We start from the raw sequence: 17166 nt of genomic DNA, 5'->3' as shown, positions 1-17166 counted from the left end.
TATTAGGAAATTCCTCAAAAATAAAATCCAGCACGTGCCTGAATAAAAACACATTCATTATCACTGAAAGTGATTGCCTTGGCAATGGCATGTGATGGCCCTTCTTCATCCTCTCTGCCCTCTCCTACCTCCTCCTTGTCCCCCTTGATCATCTTTGCTAAAGCTTTTTTACAGGGTGACTTTTGTGTACATTTTTTCTGCTTGTGTACAGAACTGACACTGGCACATGATGTTGCTCTGCTTCAGTGGCAATGTTTGTTGCCAGCGTTGAAGTAGCCACGTCTGCCACAGTGGCTGGAGTAGCTGCAGGGCCTGTTGCTGTTATATTGTCAGACCCAGAGACATTCGTTTCCCCCTGAGGGTACTAAAAATGTTGAACATAGCTCAATAGGTCTGGGCCACAGTTCAACAGGTTGCAGTGATCTGGGTCCTCTCTGGAGTGTCAGGGTGACAGCACACTTTTTTCAAATGTTTTACTAGTTTTTCTGGATTATGCACTTGTTCAGAGGTGAGGTGCACACACATTGGAGGTGTCCACTGCCCTAGCTACTGGCCTATACTATCCCATAGACCTTGCCACTCCAAACTATCCAGCTTTTGGGTAGATCTCTGGGTGATGCTGTTAATTAATAGTCTGACCTTAAACAAGACCTGCACTATATGCAGCAACATGCTGGCTCCTAGCAAAAGGACCAGGTTAGTTTCAAGGGTATTCAAAAGATATTCAAAATCTTTAAAATTCTCAAATGCTACTGTAATCAGCCTGGAGGAGGAAGGAAGATGAAGATGTAGGAAGGTATCTCTCCCCCAGGTTGTCTTTCTGAGGACAAACTTCTGATACTTCATTATGAAGAGACAGGATTCCAGAATTGTTATGGTTTAACCTAAACTGTTACTAGAAGTACTGAACAGTGTTCTTTCTTCCCCACTCTCATTCTCATGAAGAAACACATTCAAATATAGATATGGACCATCAAGACACTGATGATGATCACTAAGCACAATCTATCAGCAGAGTTTTGATATGAAATATACAGGTACAAAATATTTATTTCCCGACTGAAGGCATAAAGCCAAGAGTATCGCTAATAGCTTCTGCTCTTTCTCCAAGCATCCTTGTCACTCTGCCTTATAGATACACAGGACAAAAAGTACTTGCCACCCTCAATTTTCAAGTTCACAATTTTGCCTGTCTGCTATTTATATACTCAGTAAACACAATTTCACATTGCAAAATCTGCTCAAGTACTACAGCATAGCTCAATCTCCCAGACGTTTTGCCAGTCATTTTAATTACAGAAGCCAACAGCTCAGTCATGAAAGTCTGCTCTAACACCCTGATGCTGACAAATGATAAAGACTTAGCAGAACATTAACGACATAGGAAGGAAGAAAGGAGAATACAAAGTGGAACAAATCCTGTGTCTTCATTCAAAGTTATTATAATTCTCAGTAGATGGGGAACAGACAGGAGAAATTGGGTTGCAACAATTTATTTCAGTATCTTTGGAATGTAAAGCAACCCACTCTTTTCCCTGACTAGCAGAAATACTTCACAGAAGATCAAAGTTACTTCCAATGACTGAGTCAAAGACCTCTTAAAATTTTTTTCCTACTTGAAGCTCCAGAAGATTAAAAAAGTACAGCCTTCCTTTGACAATCAAATTGCTCTACAAGATTCACTTCCTACTATGTGAGAAATACCACTGGTAGCAGTAGAGCTTTTAGGAAGAGCAAGACTTCATAAACCAAGGTTCACAGAAGAATCCCTTTGATTAAATAACTTCTTATTCCTAGCATGCTCAATCTCACGGAGATGATTTTACTATTCTAAAATTTACAGAATTTAGGCCTGTGCACAGCCACAGCTGAAATAAGCACACAATATTTCACACTGAATTTTGTTTCACTGTATACTGAAAATTATACAGCCTTTCTTATCTTTAAAGCAGTTGTTCTGAAATCAGTATAATTTTATGCCATAAAGAATTTTATTATGCTTTTCATTTTTGTCTACATAAGATAACTTTTAATAAAATTCTGTTAATAACCAGGTTTTCTTAACCTTTATGAGCCTTACAAAATATCTGGAGCCGCTCTCTCTACAAGCCTGAGGAACATGTACCAGGCAACTGAACCTCAGGAAGCAGAAGATCCCCTACCCTCTCCCCAACAGGCAGGATGGGACATAAGAAATCAGGGGAATGGAGGTAGGTCCCTGCTCTGGGTGAATCCCCTCCTGGCCTGTTTTTTGTTAACTGAGAAGGACTGGTGGGTGATATGGTGCATGGTGGCCATTTTGAGCACCGTGACCACAAGTTCTCCCTTCTGGGTGAAATTAAGGCAGGGTGCCAGCAGAAATGCCATCTTGGACTTCTGGCAGGCAGACTTTAGCCTGTTTAGGACATGGACTGACAGAGTCCCTTGGGATTCAATCCTAAAGGGTAAAGGAGTCTGGGAAGGTTGGACATCTTTTAAGAAGGAAATTTTAAAGATACAGGAGCAGACTGTCCCCATGTGCTATAAGACAAGCTGGCAGATAAAAAGACAACCATGGTTTAACAGAGAACTTAGGCTGGAACTCGGGGGGCAGGGGAGGAAGACTGTTTTACCTCTGGAAGGAGGAGCAGATAATTCAGGGGGACTACAAGGATATTGTGAGGTTATGTTATGTAAGGAGAAAATTAGAAGAGTCAAAGGCAAACTGGAACTGTGGTTAAAGACAAGAAAAAAAGTTTCTTTGAATACACTGGCAGCAAAAGAAGGGCTCCAGAGAGCCTCCATCCTTGGCGGGATAACAAAAAGGAGATACTTAATGCCTTCTTTACCTCAGTCTTTATACCAAAACCAGCTGTGCTCAGGATACCCAGCTTCCAGAGCTGGAAGTTAGTGATGAGGAGCTGAGTGAAGCCCTCATAATCCAAGACGGAAATGGCTAGTGATCTGCTATCCAAATTAGACATCCACAAGTCCATGGGTCTGGATGGAACGCAACTGAGAATAATGAGGGATCTGACAAAAGAGCTCACCAAACCACTTCCTCTGCAGAGGAACCTGACAATCCGGACCAATGGGCTGAGGACAACAGCATGTCATTCAATAAGGCCAAGTGCTGCATCCTGTACTTTGGTTACAACAACCCCATGCAGTGCTGCAGGCTGGGGGCAGAGTGGCTGGAGAGCTGCCCAGTAGAAAAGGACCTGCAGGTGCTGGTCAGCAGCTGGTTGAACATGAGCCAGTAGTGTGTCCAGGTGGGCAAGAAGGGCAATGACATCCTGGACTGTATCACAAATAATGTGGCCAGCAGGACCAAGTGAAAGGACATGAAATGGGTTTAAGTTGTGCCTGGGGAGGTTCAGATTAGGTATTAGAAAAAAAAATAATGAAAGAGTAGTCAGGCATTAGAACAAGTTGTCCAGGGAGGTGGCGGAGTCACCATCTCTGGAAGCGTTCAAAAGGCACTTGGACGTGGCACTTGAGGATATGGTTTAAGGGTTGTTATGGTGGTGCTGTGTTGACAGATGGACTAGATGATCTTGAAAGTCTCTTCTAACATTGATGATTCTGTGATTCTTGGAATGTGGAGCACTTGAGATAGAAAACAGGCTTGCTTCTGCAGTGATCTTGAAAGTAGATAATGTTTCAGGTACTTGCCACTCCTCAGTGAAGTAGGAATATGATTCCTGTCTCTGTAGTTTCTAAATAAACAAGCTAAAAGAAGCACGTGTTGATTGTGTAAAAAGCAAGGTGTTTCTGAACGTAATGAGGATTTGCCACTAAAAGCAGACAATTCATCAGCATCTCACAAATAATCCAATACAATTCAAACATTGAAAAGTAGTCTGCATTTTAGATTCTCAACATGTTGCTAATTTATCTGAATTTAAAAGCAAAAAAAAAAAATTCCTGGTCATCATTACACAACACTGTATTTGTAAGAAACAGGCTGGGAATAATAAAATATAAGTATTTTATAAAGCATAATGCAGCAGAGAGCAAGTTAATATGCAAATAAATGCCCATGACAAGAAAGGAAATATATTTATTTAATTGAAAGCTACAAAATCAAGTAATATTAAACCTTAGATTTCTTAATCTTCTCTTACTACAAATTTCATCCTTGTTATAAAAGGAATTTGGAGTAAATACATTTCCCAGTTTTCATCCTTGCTATGAAATATAAAAACTGCCCTGCTCTAAGCCACGTTTAAGTTGCCCAAGACTACAAAATAATCGCACAAAAGAGATACGTAGTATTATTTGCTGTTTTCCAGAATCAGACACAGAAAGATTAAAGCAACAGAAAACTGAGATAGAGGGAAAAAAGTGTCCATTGGAAAGTACACCTTCATTCCAAAATGATGTTGCGAATAAACAGAATACCCACCTTTGAAGGTATTAAAAAAAATCTCATATTTTGTGGTGTTGTAGGTTTTTTTTTACTGTTAGCCTTTTACTAAATAGCTGTCATTTCCCTTTTTAAAAATAAATATACATATGAACAATTTGGTACTACTCTGCAGATGATGTTTCTTTAGTCTGTGAATGGGCCTTTAGTACGCTCTGAGAAATTTAAGGAGTTGGGGAGAAGACTTTACTACAGAACTATCAGGCTCTTTGTCATTATCCTGAAAAACCACAATAAACCCGCTGACATTTTAGGGCTACCATTATAAGTTGGACAAGTCCAATAAGCTACATAAAGGACAAGTGCAATAATGCAGCAAGCCAGCCCTTTTAACAGGGGGCGGGGGGGGGATAAGCACCTCACAAAAACAAGCAGCAAAATCTTGTGCATCCAGACTTAATAACCCTTACATGACACTACCAAAATCTAAGTTTTGGTTACCAGAAAATACTTCCGCTTTGAAAGGACTGATAATACTTCCTTAGCTCTCCAAGATAAACACATATAGATAGAATATATATATATATATATAGAATCAACATTTTATTATCAGCCTGTCAGGCTCAAATTTTTAATGATCATTTCTACCCAATGAATCTCTGCTAAAGAAATAGAAATAGGAGATTTAAGTCAATGTAAGAATTATAGGTGGAGGCAACACACTCAACACAACTAAATTTGCGCACCCAATCAACAATAGCTTGGTGACTGGTTCCTAAGCTAGGAAAAAGTCGTGTTTCTCAGCATGTGTGACACTGTCCAGCACAAATCTCACTGCTGTATCTCAAATCTCACTCAAATTTGCACTGAAGCTCTCAGTTACACACAGAAGTTGTATAGCACCGGCCATAACAGCCAAGCTTTAGGTGATGACATAACATGACTTCCTAGACAATTTCAAAGACATTGTAAAATTATGTATATTAAGAAAAAATATTACCTAAATAAGAATAGTAGAGTCAATGAAATCGGTAACTTCAAGAGCAAGAGAAAAAAAATCTGCTTTGTGATCAGTTGCAGAACCTCATCTCTGATTAAGTTCAAGAAACAGTGTTGGCATGGCACTGAACATACCTATCATGGTTTGAACAAGCATTAGTGAGTTTCACAAGCAACTGTTACTTTGTTAAACACGTCATTTTAAGCTAGCATGCAGCCTAAGTAACTTCAGTATTAAACATGCAATCAAAGATATCCTAACTTTGGCACATGTAAATTGGCACAATTACCTGAGTCAAGCTCATTTAGTCACGATTAGAGTATTCAAAGCCATCCATACATTTCTGCTATTTGCACTATGTTACAGGTAATTACTAGTTTAGTGAGACTTTGCCAATTAACTAAATTAACTTCAAAATTAAGATAGTTTCTTGTATCAGTAAGGTTATTTCTATTGCATTAGCAGTAAGGTTATTTGCTTAGCATAGGCAAAGCAAAACTTAAGCTGTCTTACCACGTCATCTGTCAGTGTCTTGATATTTAAGTGCTGTAAATCAAACAGGAAACCAGTCACATCACAATTGTGCAGTTAAAAAAACAAACAAACAAACAAAACCAAACAAAGCAAAATACAAACACCCAAATCTCAGTTATACTCAGTTACAGTTACTTTTATTCAAAATTAGATGCAAGTTAAACAGTGTTGCATCCTGACACTTGAAATAAAGTAATACTTTCCCAGCAAGTTGCACCTTGTTGGTGTACAGGGCACAGCAGGTCATACAGGGAATAGATTGTGGAGTCAAAAAAATCTGCAATCTGATCCTCAGACAGAATAATATCAGAAGACTATAAACCAAGCACAGGTTGAAACAAGTTGTGTTTTATTATATTTTATAGCTAAATATACTAGAACAGATGACCTGCACATGATTCGTCTCCTAGACTTGTGTCTTCTAGAGATGGCTGTGGGACACCAAAAACAAATCAGTCCAGAGATTTTAAATTCAACAGAAGAAAATGGAGCTCCTCATGAATTGAAAACCATCTGTCAAGTTGCAACACTCAAGTTGCAATACTGTTGAATACTCTCAAGCAACGCCTCTGTGGCAAGCAGAGCATGAAGTTACGAGCAGAAACCAACATAAGCATTTAATAATAGTAACATCCAAAAAATCTATAGGTCACTCAAAACAGCAGATCCTGAACCAACATTGCTCTCCACTGCACATTTGCAAACACGGCAAGTGCCAGAACGTACAGCTCTTGTACAAAACCAAGAGCAACACAAGAACGCTGGCAACTGATGAGTCAGTGTTGCAGGGATTCTGTATATAGTTTTTATGATGAGTCTGAGAACAGACTTGGCAGGAAACTTTGAAGAATGTGAAGTCACATACTTAGTCAGACAGACTCTTACCCCTTCTTAGACTCCCCTCACTGCCTAGTGTGCAAAGCTTGCCAACAACTACAGCAACTGTCAACGGCTATATACAAATTAATCATATTTGGAAACTCTTGTTTTGTCTTCACCAAGTCAACAATATTTGACTATCGCTCTCTACAAGTTCCTGGAAGGAGTTTACAGCGAGTTGTGGGTCAGTCTCTTCTCCCAGGTAACATGCAATAGGACAAGAGGAAATGGACTCAAGTTGCACCAGGGGAGGTTTCGCTTGGATATTAGTAAAAATTTGTTCACTGAAAAGGTAGTCAGGCATTGGAACAGGCTGCCCAGGGAACTGGTGGAATCACCATCCCTGGAAGCATTCAAAAGGCATGCAGAGATGTGGCACTTGGGCATGGTGGTGAACATGGTGGTGCTAGGTTAATGATAATGGTCTTAGAGGTCGTTTCCAATCTCTAACAATTCTGTGACTCTACAATTATTACTTCTGACATCTTCTCTGATTCATCCCTCAGAACTGAAGAACAATTTGTGTTAAGTTGAATATTATCATACAATAGCTCTACTCCAAATATTGTCAGGAAACTGAGGAAGAAGCATCTGATGAATGGTTATGAAGTTTAAAAAGCAAGTGAGGTATAAGGAAATACAGTATTCATTGACACACTTAAGTTCTACTATAAAAATAAAAAAAAAATTGAAGCCAGGTTAGTACTGAACTTTTATGACAATTCCATTTCATGTTCTAATAGGTGAGGATTTCTAATAAATGAAAACAACAACAAAGTGAAAATATTTCAATCCAGTCAGGAGACTTAAGATTTGTATCTCAATCTTCCCACTGGTGTTCTCCTGCTGCAGAGGTAGATCAGACTTTTGTCCCACACCCTGCCATGGAGCTGGGTTTTAATACTTGTTTTTCCCATTCTACTAAATAGCTACCAAGACAGTATGAGCGTTAATTTGTGTACTTGCAAAAGCTTGTGACTTGGCAATTAGTAAGTTTTGGTGTAACACCTCTGTCCTTAAGTGAGTGAAGCTGCAAGAGAAAACACCAACATATGGTCTTTCACTGCAACTAGGTAGTGAAGAACATAAAAATTTATTTTTCATACAGATGACTTAAATCACTAAGCCTTAAGCAATGCACAGATACCATTGTGAAGCTCCCCTAACAAAGTAGACTATGTAATCTGTTTATAATGAAAACCACTTGCATTCTGTGCTTTGAGGTGGAAATTCAGGATTCATGTCCAACTGTAGTGGTTTGAAAAACAGGAATTTCAAAAAAAGCTAATTTTAAAAGGTTTGCTACAATTTTTTCTAATGTGAGAGAGAAGAAGTTTTCAGACATGCACAACTTAGTATGGGGGAAATATATTACAATTTATTATTAACATATATACATATATATACATATATATATAACCGTTTTAATTATCTCTTCTATGGTGAAACAATATATATACATAGATTGTCTCTCCTTTCCTTCAAAAAAAAGTCCAGAAAGAAAGGAGAAGAAGTCCTCTTTTCACTTTCAGGTCACAGCTCTTCCAAATTAATTTTCTGTGGCACTGGTAAGTGTCTCTTATTTTTAAGGCAGCAGTTCTGATTTGTCGCAGCTAGAGTTCTTTCTTCTGCAGCATGAAATGCAAGAGGTTAAAATCTATCCCCTGCTCTTGCTTCAGGAGATTCCCGCCCTTGGGGAACAAATTCTCGGGGATTTCCACCCCTCCTCCCGGGGTCAAGGAGTTCTAAGGCTTTTAGTTTAGTTCAAGTTCTGACCCTAGAACTGAGTCCAACTGACTCTCTCTCTCCCTCTGCTCTGTTCTCGGATTCACTGGTCCAATTCGCTGCTGCTGCAGGGTCCAGCCAGCTTCTCACCACTCCTCCCCATCACAGTGGGAAAAGGCGGTGGGGTTGGTGGGAAAAGGCGGTGAGGTCGGCGGAAAAACTCCTGGGGAGTTTAACTCCCACAGTCTTGGCTGGGCCTGGACAATGGGGGCCCACGGGCTCCCCCAAACCCGGAGGGGAGACTCCCCTCGGCACTTACATGACTGTATGCTGCAGCCACCTCTCCAAAGGGTCATGGCTAGTCTACCTGGCCTGCTCCAACCCAGAAATCTCCCTGATCTTCCGGGGTCCCCCTCAGTCGCTAGCTTCAGGGGGCTTCTCTCAGTAGCTGTGCTGCTCCCGGCCCCCCGGCCCCACGCGTGGCGCATTCAAAGCATGGCTGCTTCTCCTTCTAGCTACGCAATTAAAATTAACCTCTTCCATTTTTGTGAGTATGTAATTTCCACAAGGGCGCATGAGCTTTCAATTGGTCCAGTATTAAAAACAATACCCCCTGGGGAAAGGCTTTTTTTCAAACCACCACACCAACTCATGTATATTCCACTAAAAATATGGGGGAAGCAACAACATCAGGTTCATTCCCACTTCAGAACTTGGATGTTTTGCAACTGCTCTGTAGAAGACACCATCAACATCCATGTAACCAGGCAATTTTGGATTCAGGTTTTGTTCTTAGAAAAAGGCAGAAGTCAGTCGGATAGTTCAAGCTAGTGTTTACTTTTCATTTAAGCTGTAAAATTCAGCAATGGAATTTACTGTGGTAAAGGTGAAAAATTTCCTATTTTCTACATCAGAACACCTCACTGACCCAGGTCATCTGACTAACTAGTGAAAAAAGACCACCACACAACCAGTTGAGGACACCATAATTGTATAACAAACTCAATATACAGACATGAGTCTCCTCTATAAGTCTTCATCTTACTGGAGACCTACAGTACAGGAGCGTAAAAATACCACCATTTCTTTCAGACAATGTTGTGAAGTCTAGTCGAAAGTATATGCTAAAAGCCTCATTAATATCAACACTGGTGACATTGTATTTGGAGACTTCTTTATAAAGGAGAAAAAACTCCATGCAAACAACCTAATGTTCAGATCTTTTAGCACTCCAATATTAAAAGGCTGAATGACTCGCCGTAAGACATCTCTAAAGACTTACTTGGTGAATTTTATGTTATAATATTTCTCAGTCAGAGGAGTTGGTTAAAACATAAGAACTAAGGTTATCTTCTTCCCCTCTCCCTTACCAAGTCCTTCTCTTCCAACAAGGCTGTACAAAGTAAAATCAGTTGCCAACTTCACTCATCTTCTGTAGCATTCAAGGATAGAGGGGACACAGCGATGTGAAACGTTACGTGCAGTCTTAACCAAAAAAAAAAAACTACTTGGCACACTGGGTCTTTTAATGGTGCTACACTTAGAGGGGTGTTGTGACTCAAGAACAGGAGCGTATTTTTATTCTTGCTAGGCCAAACAAAACAAGCACATTTCTAGTACGGGGAAAAACAACTAGCCCAGGAGTCCAGTAAAGCCCAGGTAGAAGCTGGAGTGCCTTACTACCACAGGAATATCTGTCTATTTTCAGACCTGGATATATCAGTTCAGAGAAGACATATTCTGCTCAAGTGATCAGGTTGCCTTAAATACAGGCCTGCAAGTAAATAAATCTAGCTTAAGTAACATTCCTATAACATTCAGTCACTGCTAAAAACACAAAATAAGATTACAGCTACTGCCTTGCAATGGATGAAAATATTAATATGCTATTCTATGTCTTCCATGAACTACTCCAGAATAATAAAATTATTGCTTTGAAAACATAGGAGCTATGTACAAGTATTCCTCTAGTCTATCATGTAGAAAGTAGATATGCAAAATTGAAAAACAGATTAACAGTATTTTAAGAATGCTGACATCCTGTTTCTAGTCAGACACAAAAACATGAAGAGACGAAGGAGCTAATTAGGACAGTTCAGAAGGAGATCTGTCGATCATAAAAGGAATTAGAAGACAGACAAGCATACTGCCATGCACCCCTGCCAATATGAGAGGAGCTTTAGGCATGCAAATTAACAGGATCTCAGCCAGCTAAACAATTTCAGCATGTCCCTCTACCACTCTGAAGTACTTCAATTTACAAAAAAATTAAAAATCCCACAGAACAGTATCTAAATTCTTCGAGATCTTCATGTTTGCCTTCCTTGCAGATGAAAACAAAGAAACAAACCCACATATAACCCCTTCAAAACCACCACACACACGTATAGGATCTTTGATATACTACACAGAGCTCACAGCCTGCATGTAGCTTTGAGAAAAGAAAAAGATGGAAAAAAGGAGGGCTTAAGCAAGATAGAATGAGTTTTAGAAGAACTGGTCAACTTGGGCCTGAACACTGAAACAAGATAAACTAAGACTAGAAATGCACATACAATCACACAATCCCCTCTGTACCTTTTTAAATTAGAAAGTAAGGAAGAACCTATTGCCATTAATTTTATTAACAAAAAAGATTCAACACTAGCTGTTTCTTCCTAAAAGATATTCTCCAGCAGAAACATAAGTAGAAGACTGAAGTAAGGATTGCAAGGAAACCTGTAGACTTAGAGAAATGTTAATTGGATGACTACAGTCACATCCTTTGTCACAATATTCTCTCAGTAATTTTGCTACCTCAGTCTGTAAGCTCATCTTACAAACTGCACAGCATTTCTTGCTTTTAATTTCCAATACACTACTTCAGCATTTAGTTAAATGGCTTTATCACACACTCTCTCTTGCTTGGAAACCAGTCTGGAAAGTAATCAGGGCAAAGCTATCTTAACATGACAGTTTCTACACAGTGATATTCTTTAGACATTGATGAGTTAAACTCAATATTGGTGCTAACAGGTAAGATCATATAACAAAGTGCTAGAACAGAGCACTAAAATTTAATATCATAACCCACAGCGTTAATTCATGCCAACAAAAATAACAGCATGAGGAATTTACAGTTTTACAAAGCTGCGATAAAGTGTTTCAGGTAACATCTGTTCAGCAATCACCTCTTTAAAAGACTAATTTACATTCAAGGTCTTACACTGCAGCATAACTGCAGCAATAATTCAGTCACTTTGTAATTAAAGATATTGACACAGATCGGTCTTACCTTCTACTCTATGCCAGAGAAATGGAAGTGCTTTTGCTCTTAACTACATCGTTCTTTGACTTACAGACTGTTAAATGCAAGTGTTAATTTGTCTATTTTTAACAGATTGGAGTAAACAAGAAACCCTTCTTGACTCATAAATTTCATAAAGAGCTAACTCAAAAACATAACCTGAAAGTCACTGAAGACAGGTCAATGGTATACTGAGATTAATAGAAACACTTCCAACTTGAGCTAGAAATCGATCTTTTGATGACTAGTGTCTACAAGATGTAATCTCAGTAAAGTCCAGTTGGAAGTCACATAATCTAGCACTCACTGTAATGATTTCCAAACATTTCTAAGGGGAGGGAGATTAAGGAGAGGAAGTGGCAAGCAATTGCATTTTGACCCACCCTTCCCCAGCAGATTTCAAAAGTTTCTTGCTCAGTCAATGTACATAGAGAGAACAGGTATAATATCTGACATCCTTCAGTAGATTTCCTCTTTTTACAAGGTCCTAAACCACAAGGGTGAATGCAAGAGCTTCCAGTAAGCCGAAGTACCACAGTATCTAGAACACCTTTTACCCTTTTAAGAGTCCCACTTTTCTAAACCTCAGACCTGCTGAACAAAGCCATGCTGATATGTGCTTAAAAATTAAGGATCGTTCCTTAAAAAAAAAAAATTAAAATGATTCTGCAAAAGAACTGAGAAAACTGAGGTTTAAAACTCATTTACTTCTTCTGAGAAGCTAGTTTATTCAGAAAGGCAGTCCTTCAATGCCTCACTTGATTAGACCAAACAGTTATAGTGGTTGATTACAAAGCCTTTCTCGCCCCACCACTCCTTGAACGCAGCAAGTTTTAAAAATCAGTACTTTCCTCAGCTAAACAGGATTTTCTTTAGAAGGAAAAAAAAAAAAAAAAGGATAATGTTAATGATGTCACCTTTGTCAACCAGCAATCTAATTTCACCCCAAGGTTTGTCAGGGAATCAAATTATTTTTCAAGTTAGCATATCTGCTATGACAGATCAATAAGTTGCATTGACTGGAAGGGCTCAACTTGGAACTTATTTTCAAGCCTTGTGCACTGAGGAAAATTACACTTGCACAATCTGAATTAATTGAGGTCAATAAATCTAACAGCCAATTTACTTTGACAAATGTACAGCAGATCAGAAATAAAGCTGAGGTAACATGAGGTATGGCACTGTAAATATCCCAAACACAGAAAAGGCCACAGCCCAAATCTAAGACTAGATTACAGAGAGCCTAAGGAGTGAGAGGTAGGCTTTAAGCATTCTGATGCAAAACTAATTTAACTAATAAAATTACGTTGAAGAAGTATTATGGAAAGAGTTAGATGCAACCAAGTTAACACCCATTAGTTTAGCTGGTTAGAGCATGGTGCTAATAACACCAAGGTGGTGGGTTCACTCCCCATATGGGTCATTCACTTAAGAGCTGAACTCAGTGATTCTTGTGGGTCCCTTCCAACTCAGAATATTCTGTGATTCTGAGACAAAAATAGAAAATACTTCTAAGAACATTAACTCCAACCATAAACTACCAAGTCCATCACTAAGCCACATGCCTAAGTGTCAGATCTATGTGTCTTGTAAATACCTCATGAGATGGTGACTCAACCACTTCCCCAGGTAGCCTCTGCAATGCTTGACCACATTTCAGGGAAGAACGTTTACCTGATATCCAACCTACACCTCCCATGGCATAACTTGAGGCCCTTTCCTCTTGTCCTATTGCTTGTTACCTGGGAGAAGAAACTGACCCCCACCTTCTACAACCTCCTTTCAGGTAGTTGTAGAGAACAATTAGGGTCCCCCCTCAATCCTCCTTTTCTCCAGAATAAACAACCCAGTTCCCTAAGCCACTTTTCATAACGTTTGTGCTCCAGACCCTTCACAGTTTCTTCATCCTTCTCTGGACACACTCCAGCACCTCAATATCCTTCCTGAACTGAGGGGTACAGAACAGGACACAATACTGGAGGTGTGGCCTCACCAGTACCAAGTAGAGGGGGACAATCACTGCCCTGGTCCAGCTGGCCACACGGCTTCTGATACAGGCCAGGATACCATTGGCCTTCTTGGCCACCTGGGCACACTGCTGGCTTATGTTCAGCTGGCTGTTGACCAGCACTCCTAGGTCCTTTACCACTGGGCAGCTTTCCAGCCACTCTGCCCCCAGCTTGTAGTGATACATGGGGTTGTTGTGATCCAGCACTTGGCCTTATCAAACCTCTTACTGTTGACCTCAGTCCACCAATCCAGACTGTGTAGATCCCTCTGTAGAGCCTTCCTACTCTCAGACAACCTCAACTTGGTTTCATCAGCAAACTTACTCAATCCATCCTTCTCACTTTTTTGGGGGAGCAAGAGGGGAGATATACAATCTCCATCTCAAAAAAAACAAACCAGTCTTGTAAGACAACAGGAGGTGGACAGGAAGGAGAGTTTACCAATTTTAGATTTAATAGCTGAGTGATAAATATTCTGTCTTGCAATATCTCAGGGCAGAAATTTATGAAATGATAGAATGAAAAGTTGATCCCATAGTACCCTTCAAGTGAACCACCCCAATCAAAGAAGCTGATTGATGTGCCCAGCTATTAAAATAATTCTACCTGTACCACTGTGTATGCTACTCCTCCAGAAATTATTAGCCAGGACAAAACAGAGATTAGAGACTATAGTTCATAGCTCCACCAGCTCCTTAGGTTTTGTGACATGGAGCAGCCTGCTGCTTTTTACTGACCACTAAATTCCACAGCTCACATTTGTAAACTATTCCATTTAGCAGTTTACATGAAGACAGAGACAAAATCCTGAACTCTATTCAAGAAATATTCAACTCTGACTCTTCTTAAGGTCACCCAGTGAGTTAATAGCATACCTGGAACACAATCCAGGTTTGAAGAACTGTAATTCATCACTGTTCTATCAACATCCAAGGACAAAACCTTTAAGAGATTATTTAAAAATGAAAAGCAGGACTACTGCCTAAGGCCAAATACTTTTCAAACTTGCAGTTTGACAAAGCATTCTCATGAATTAAGGGCATTCTCACTCAGCCCTGCTTAAAGAGTTCAAGAAACTGGGCAAGGAAAACAGGGACAGGCCAAAATAAAATAAAATAAAAAATTAAAAAATCCCACACCTACCTACATGATGAACATATGCCCTACAAAACTAAGTCAGAAACCCAAATTTAACTCCCTTAATTTTCTGTTGCTGGGTCAAAAATCAGCACTATGACCTCAAAAAGCCAGTCAGCAGATGCCTACATTGGCACATTCTCAAAATGACCCTTGCATAGCCTGGGAAGCCTAAACATGTATCAAACGAGCTCATCTGCACCAAAGAGAAGGCCTTCTCTCACTAAAAAGACAGTCATATCTCAGCTAAGAAAAAACTCTCACTGGCTTTTACAACATATCTGGCAGGTTTATACTCTGTATAAACTATTGTATTGCCATTCTAACACATGGTTAGCAAAACTGAACATGATGGCAGCACCCTACTTCTGTTTTAACATATAATTAGGGGGGGGAAAAGGGTAAGGTATTGCAGCATCTTATCTGCATAAGACCTTGGCAGCTAAAGTATCAGTAATAAGTAAAACCTCTTGACCCAGTGCTCTTGTCAGTCTCAAACACACACAAATTCATGTTTCCTACTCACCAGAGCAATAATCCAACCATCAAGTCATATACCAGTAACACTATCCAACCTTTTAGACTGGGAAGACCATGTCAGTTTTTTCCTCACAGATCAAATACTAAAGCACATCCAGCCATGACACCTGCACGACTAAAATGCATGTGCTCCCAGGAGAAACACAGCCATTTATAAAGACAAGCAAACAGCACTGGGTCAGTTTCATATAAACCCATTCTAACATATAGAGAAAGGCACAGTGACATAGGTCAAACAGCAGTCTCTGCAGCCACAGTATAAAATGCCAAGAGCAAGTTGTGACCTTCCAGAACAGGTTTGGCCAGCCTACAGTTTGATATCGCTTATTGGGTATCTTTTTTGAACCTGTGCACAAGTGCCAGACACTCAAGTACTGAATATTACACAAACACACTTTAGAATCAAGAATCTAATATCATGGCTAGGCTTCGCAAATGAAGATTTGGGGAGGGCTCTACCCACATTTGCTACAAGCGCGCTGGTGGTTAATGAGGCCAATGCGAGATAGGTATGTCCGGTTGCAAAAGGCACAGCAGAAAGACTCCTTGAATGGTATCAGCAAGACGTGATTCTTTCTGCACTGTCTTTTCTCCTCGAGAGTGATCCTGTGTGCATTCTCAAAGGAGACAGCTGCGTTATAGATGGTGTGTCTCCAGGCCTCCCAATTGGAGGCCAGAGTAGACCAGTGATGATGAACAATATGGCCAAGACTGAGATGTTGTTTCAGGGAGTCCTTGTATCTTTTCTTTGGGGCTCCTCTCTTGCAGCAGCCGGTGGCAAGTTCACCATAAAGCAAGATCTTAGGGAGGCGGTGATCTTTCATCCTTGAGACGTGCCCTGCCCAACGCAGCTGTGTTCTCATCAGCATGGCCTCAATACTTGTGACTGCTGCTTGTTCTAGAACAGATGTATTGGTCACATAATCTGACCAGTGGATGTTCAGGATTGTACGGAGACAGTGTTGATGGAAGCGTTCTAGGAGACGCATGTGGTGGTGGTAAATGACCCACGATTCGGAATCTAATATATGTTGTGTTATAGTGTCTCTTTTGTAAGCACATAACAAATACAGCTAAGAGCAGGTGAGCTCAGAGACAGCTGAACAAAGACTAATGTGCATCACCTAAATATGAGCAAGGGATGCATCTGCTCTGCTTGTGCTGGATACTGTTGGGTACAACTGGATGTTGGCCCCTTCTCCCCTGCAACTAGCAACAGGACAGGAAGATATAGCCTCAAGCTGTACCAGGGAAGGTTTAGGTTGGCCACTAGGAGGAATTTCTTCACAGAAAGGGTGATTAGACATTGGAATGGGCTGCCCAGGGAGGTAGTGGAGTCACCATTCCCAGAGGTGTTTAAGACTGGACCGGACCACGGTCTACTACACAAGGTGCTGTTCAGTCATAGGTTGTACTTGATGATCTTGAGGTCTTTTCCAACCTACTTGATCCTATGGATACAAGGCCTGTAGAATATATGTTTGTCCTAGCCTTCATACTTGGAAATTTCATAATGTCCAAACAAAAACTGGTTATTTCTGGGTACTCTTTAGTTAGAGTACATCTTGCAGACACATTATCTTGCAGACAATTATTAGCCATTTCGAGTTCTGCAGTTCCTTGGTGTGCTAGCCAAAAGCTTGTAAAAGGAAGGCTAGGGAGGAGAGCTTTACTATGTCCATTAAAAGTCAAAGATTCAGTATTTCAC

General features: G+C 40.1%; 1 protein-coding gene across 6 annotated transcripts in view; it reads right to left on the bottom strand.

Moving 5' to 3' along the window:
- Nucleotides 1–17166, bottom strand: part of DIAPH3 (diaphanous related formin 3) — a 209378-nt gene that overhangs the window by 185126 nt on the left and 7086 nt on the right. For 4 of the 6 annotated variants that reach the window (XM_064645581.1, XM_064645580.1, XM_064645579.1 and 1 more), the window contains exon 2: nt 5862–5894. The exons of the other annotated variants lie outside the window; for them this stretch is intronic. Coding sequence is in view for 3 of the 4 variants with exons in the window: in XM_064645580.1 (XP_064501650.1) it covers nt 5862–5894 (33 nt within the window). In the remaining variant the exon portion in view is untranslated. The remainder of the gene's footprint in view (nt 1–5861; nt 5895–17166) is intronic. 6 annotated transcript variants of the gene reach the window in all.

This window comes from Pseudopipra pipra, chromosome 2 (genome assembly GCF_036250125.1).
Source record: "Pseudopipra pipra isolate bDixPip1 chromosome 2, bDixPip1.hap1, whole genome shotgun sequence".
Taxonomy (NCBI): domain Eukaryota; kingdom Metazoa; phylum Chordata; class Aves; order Passeriformes; family Pipridae; genus Pseudopipra; species Pseudopipra pipra.
This window is presented reverse-complemented; position numbering and strand designations above follow the sequence as displayed.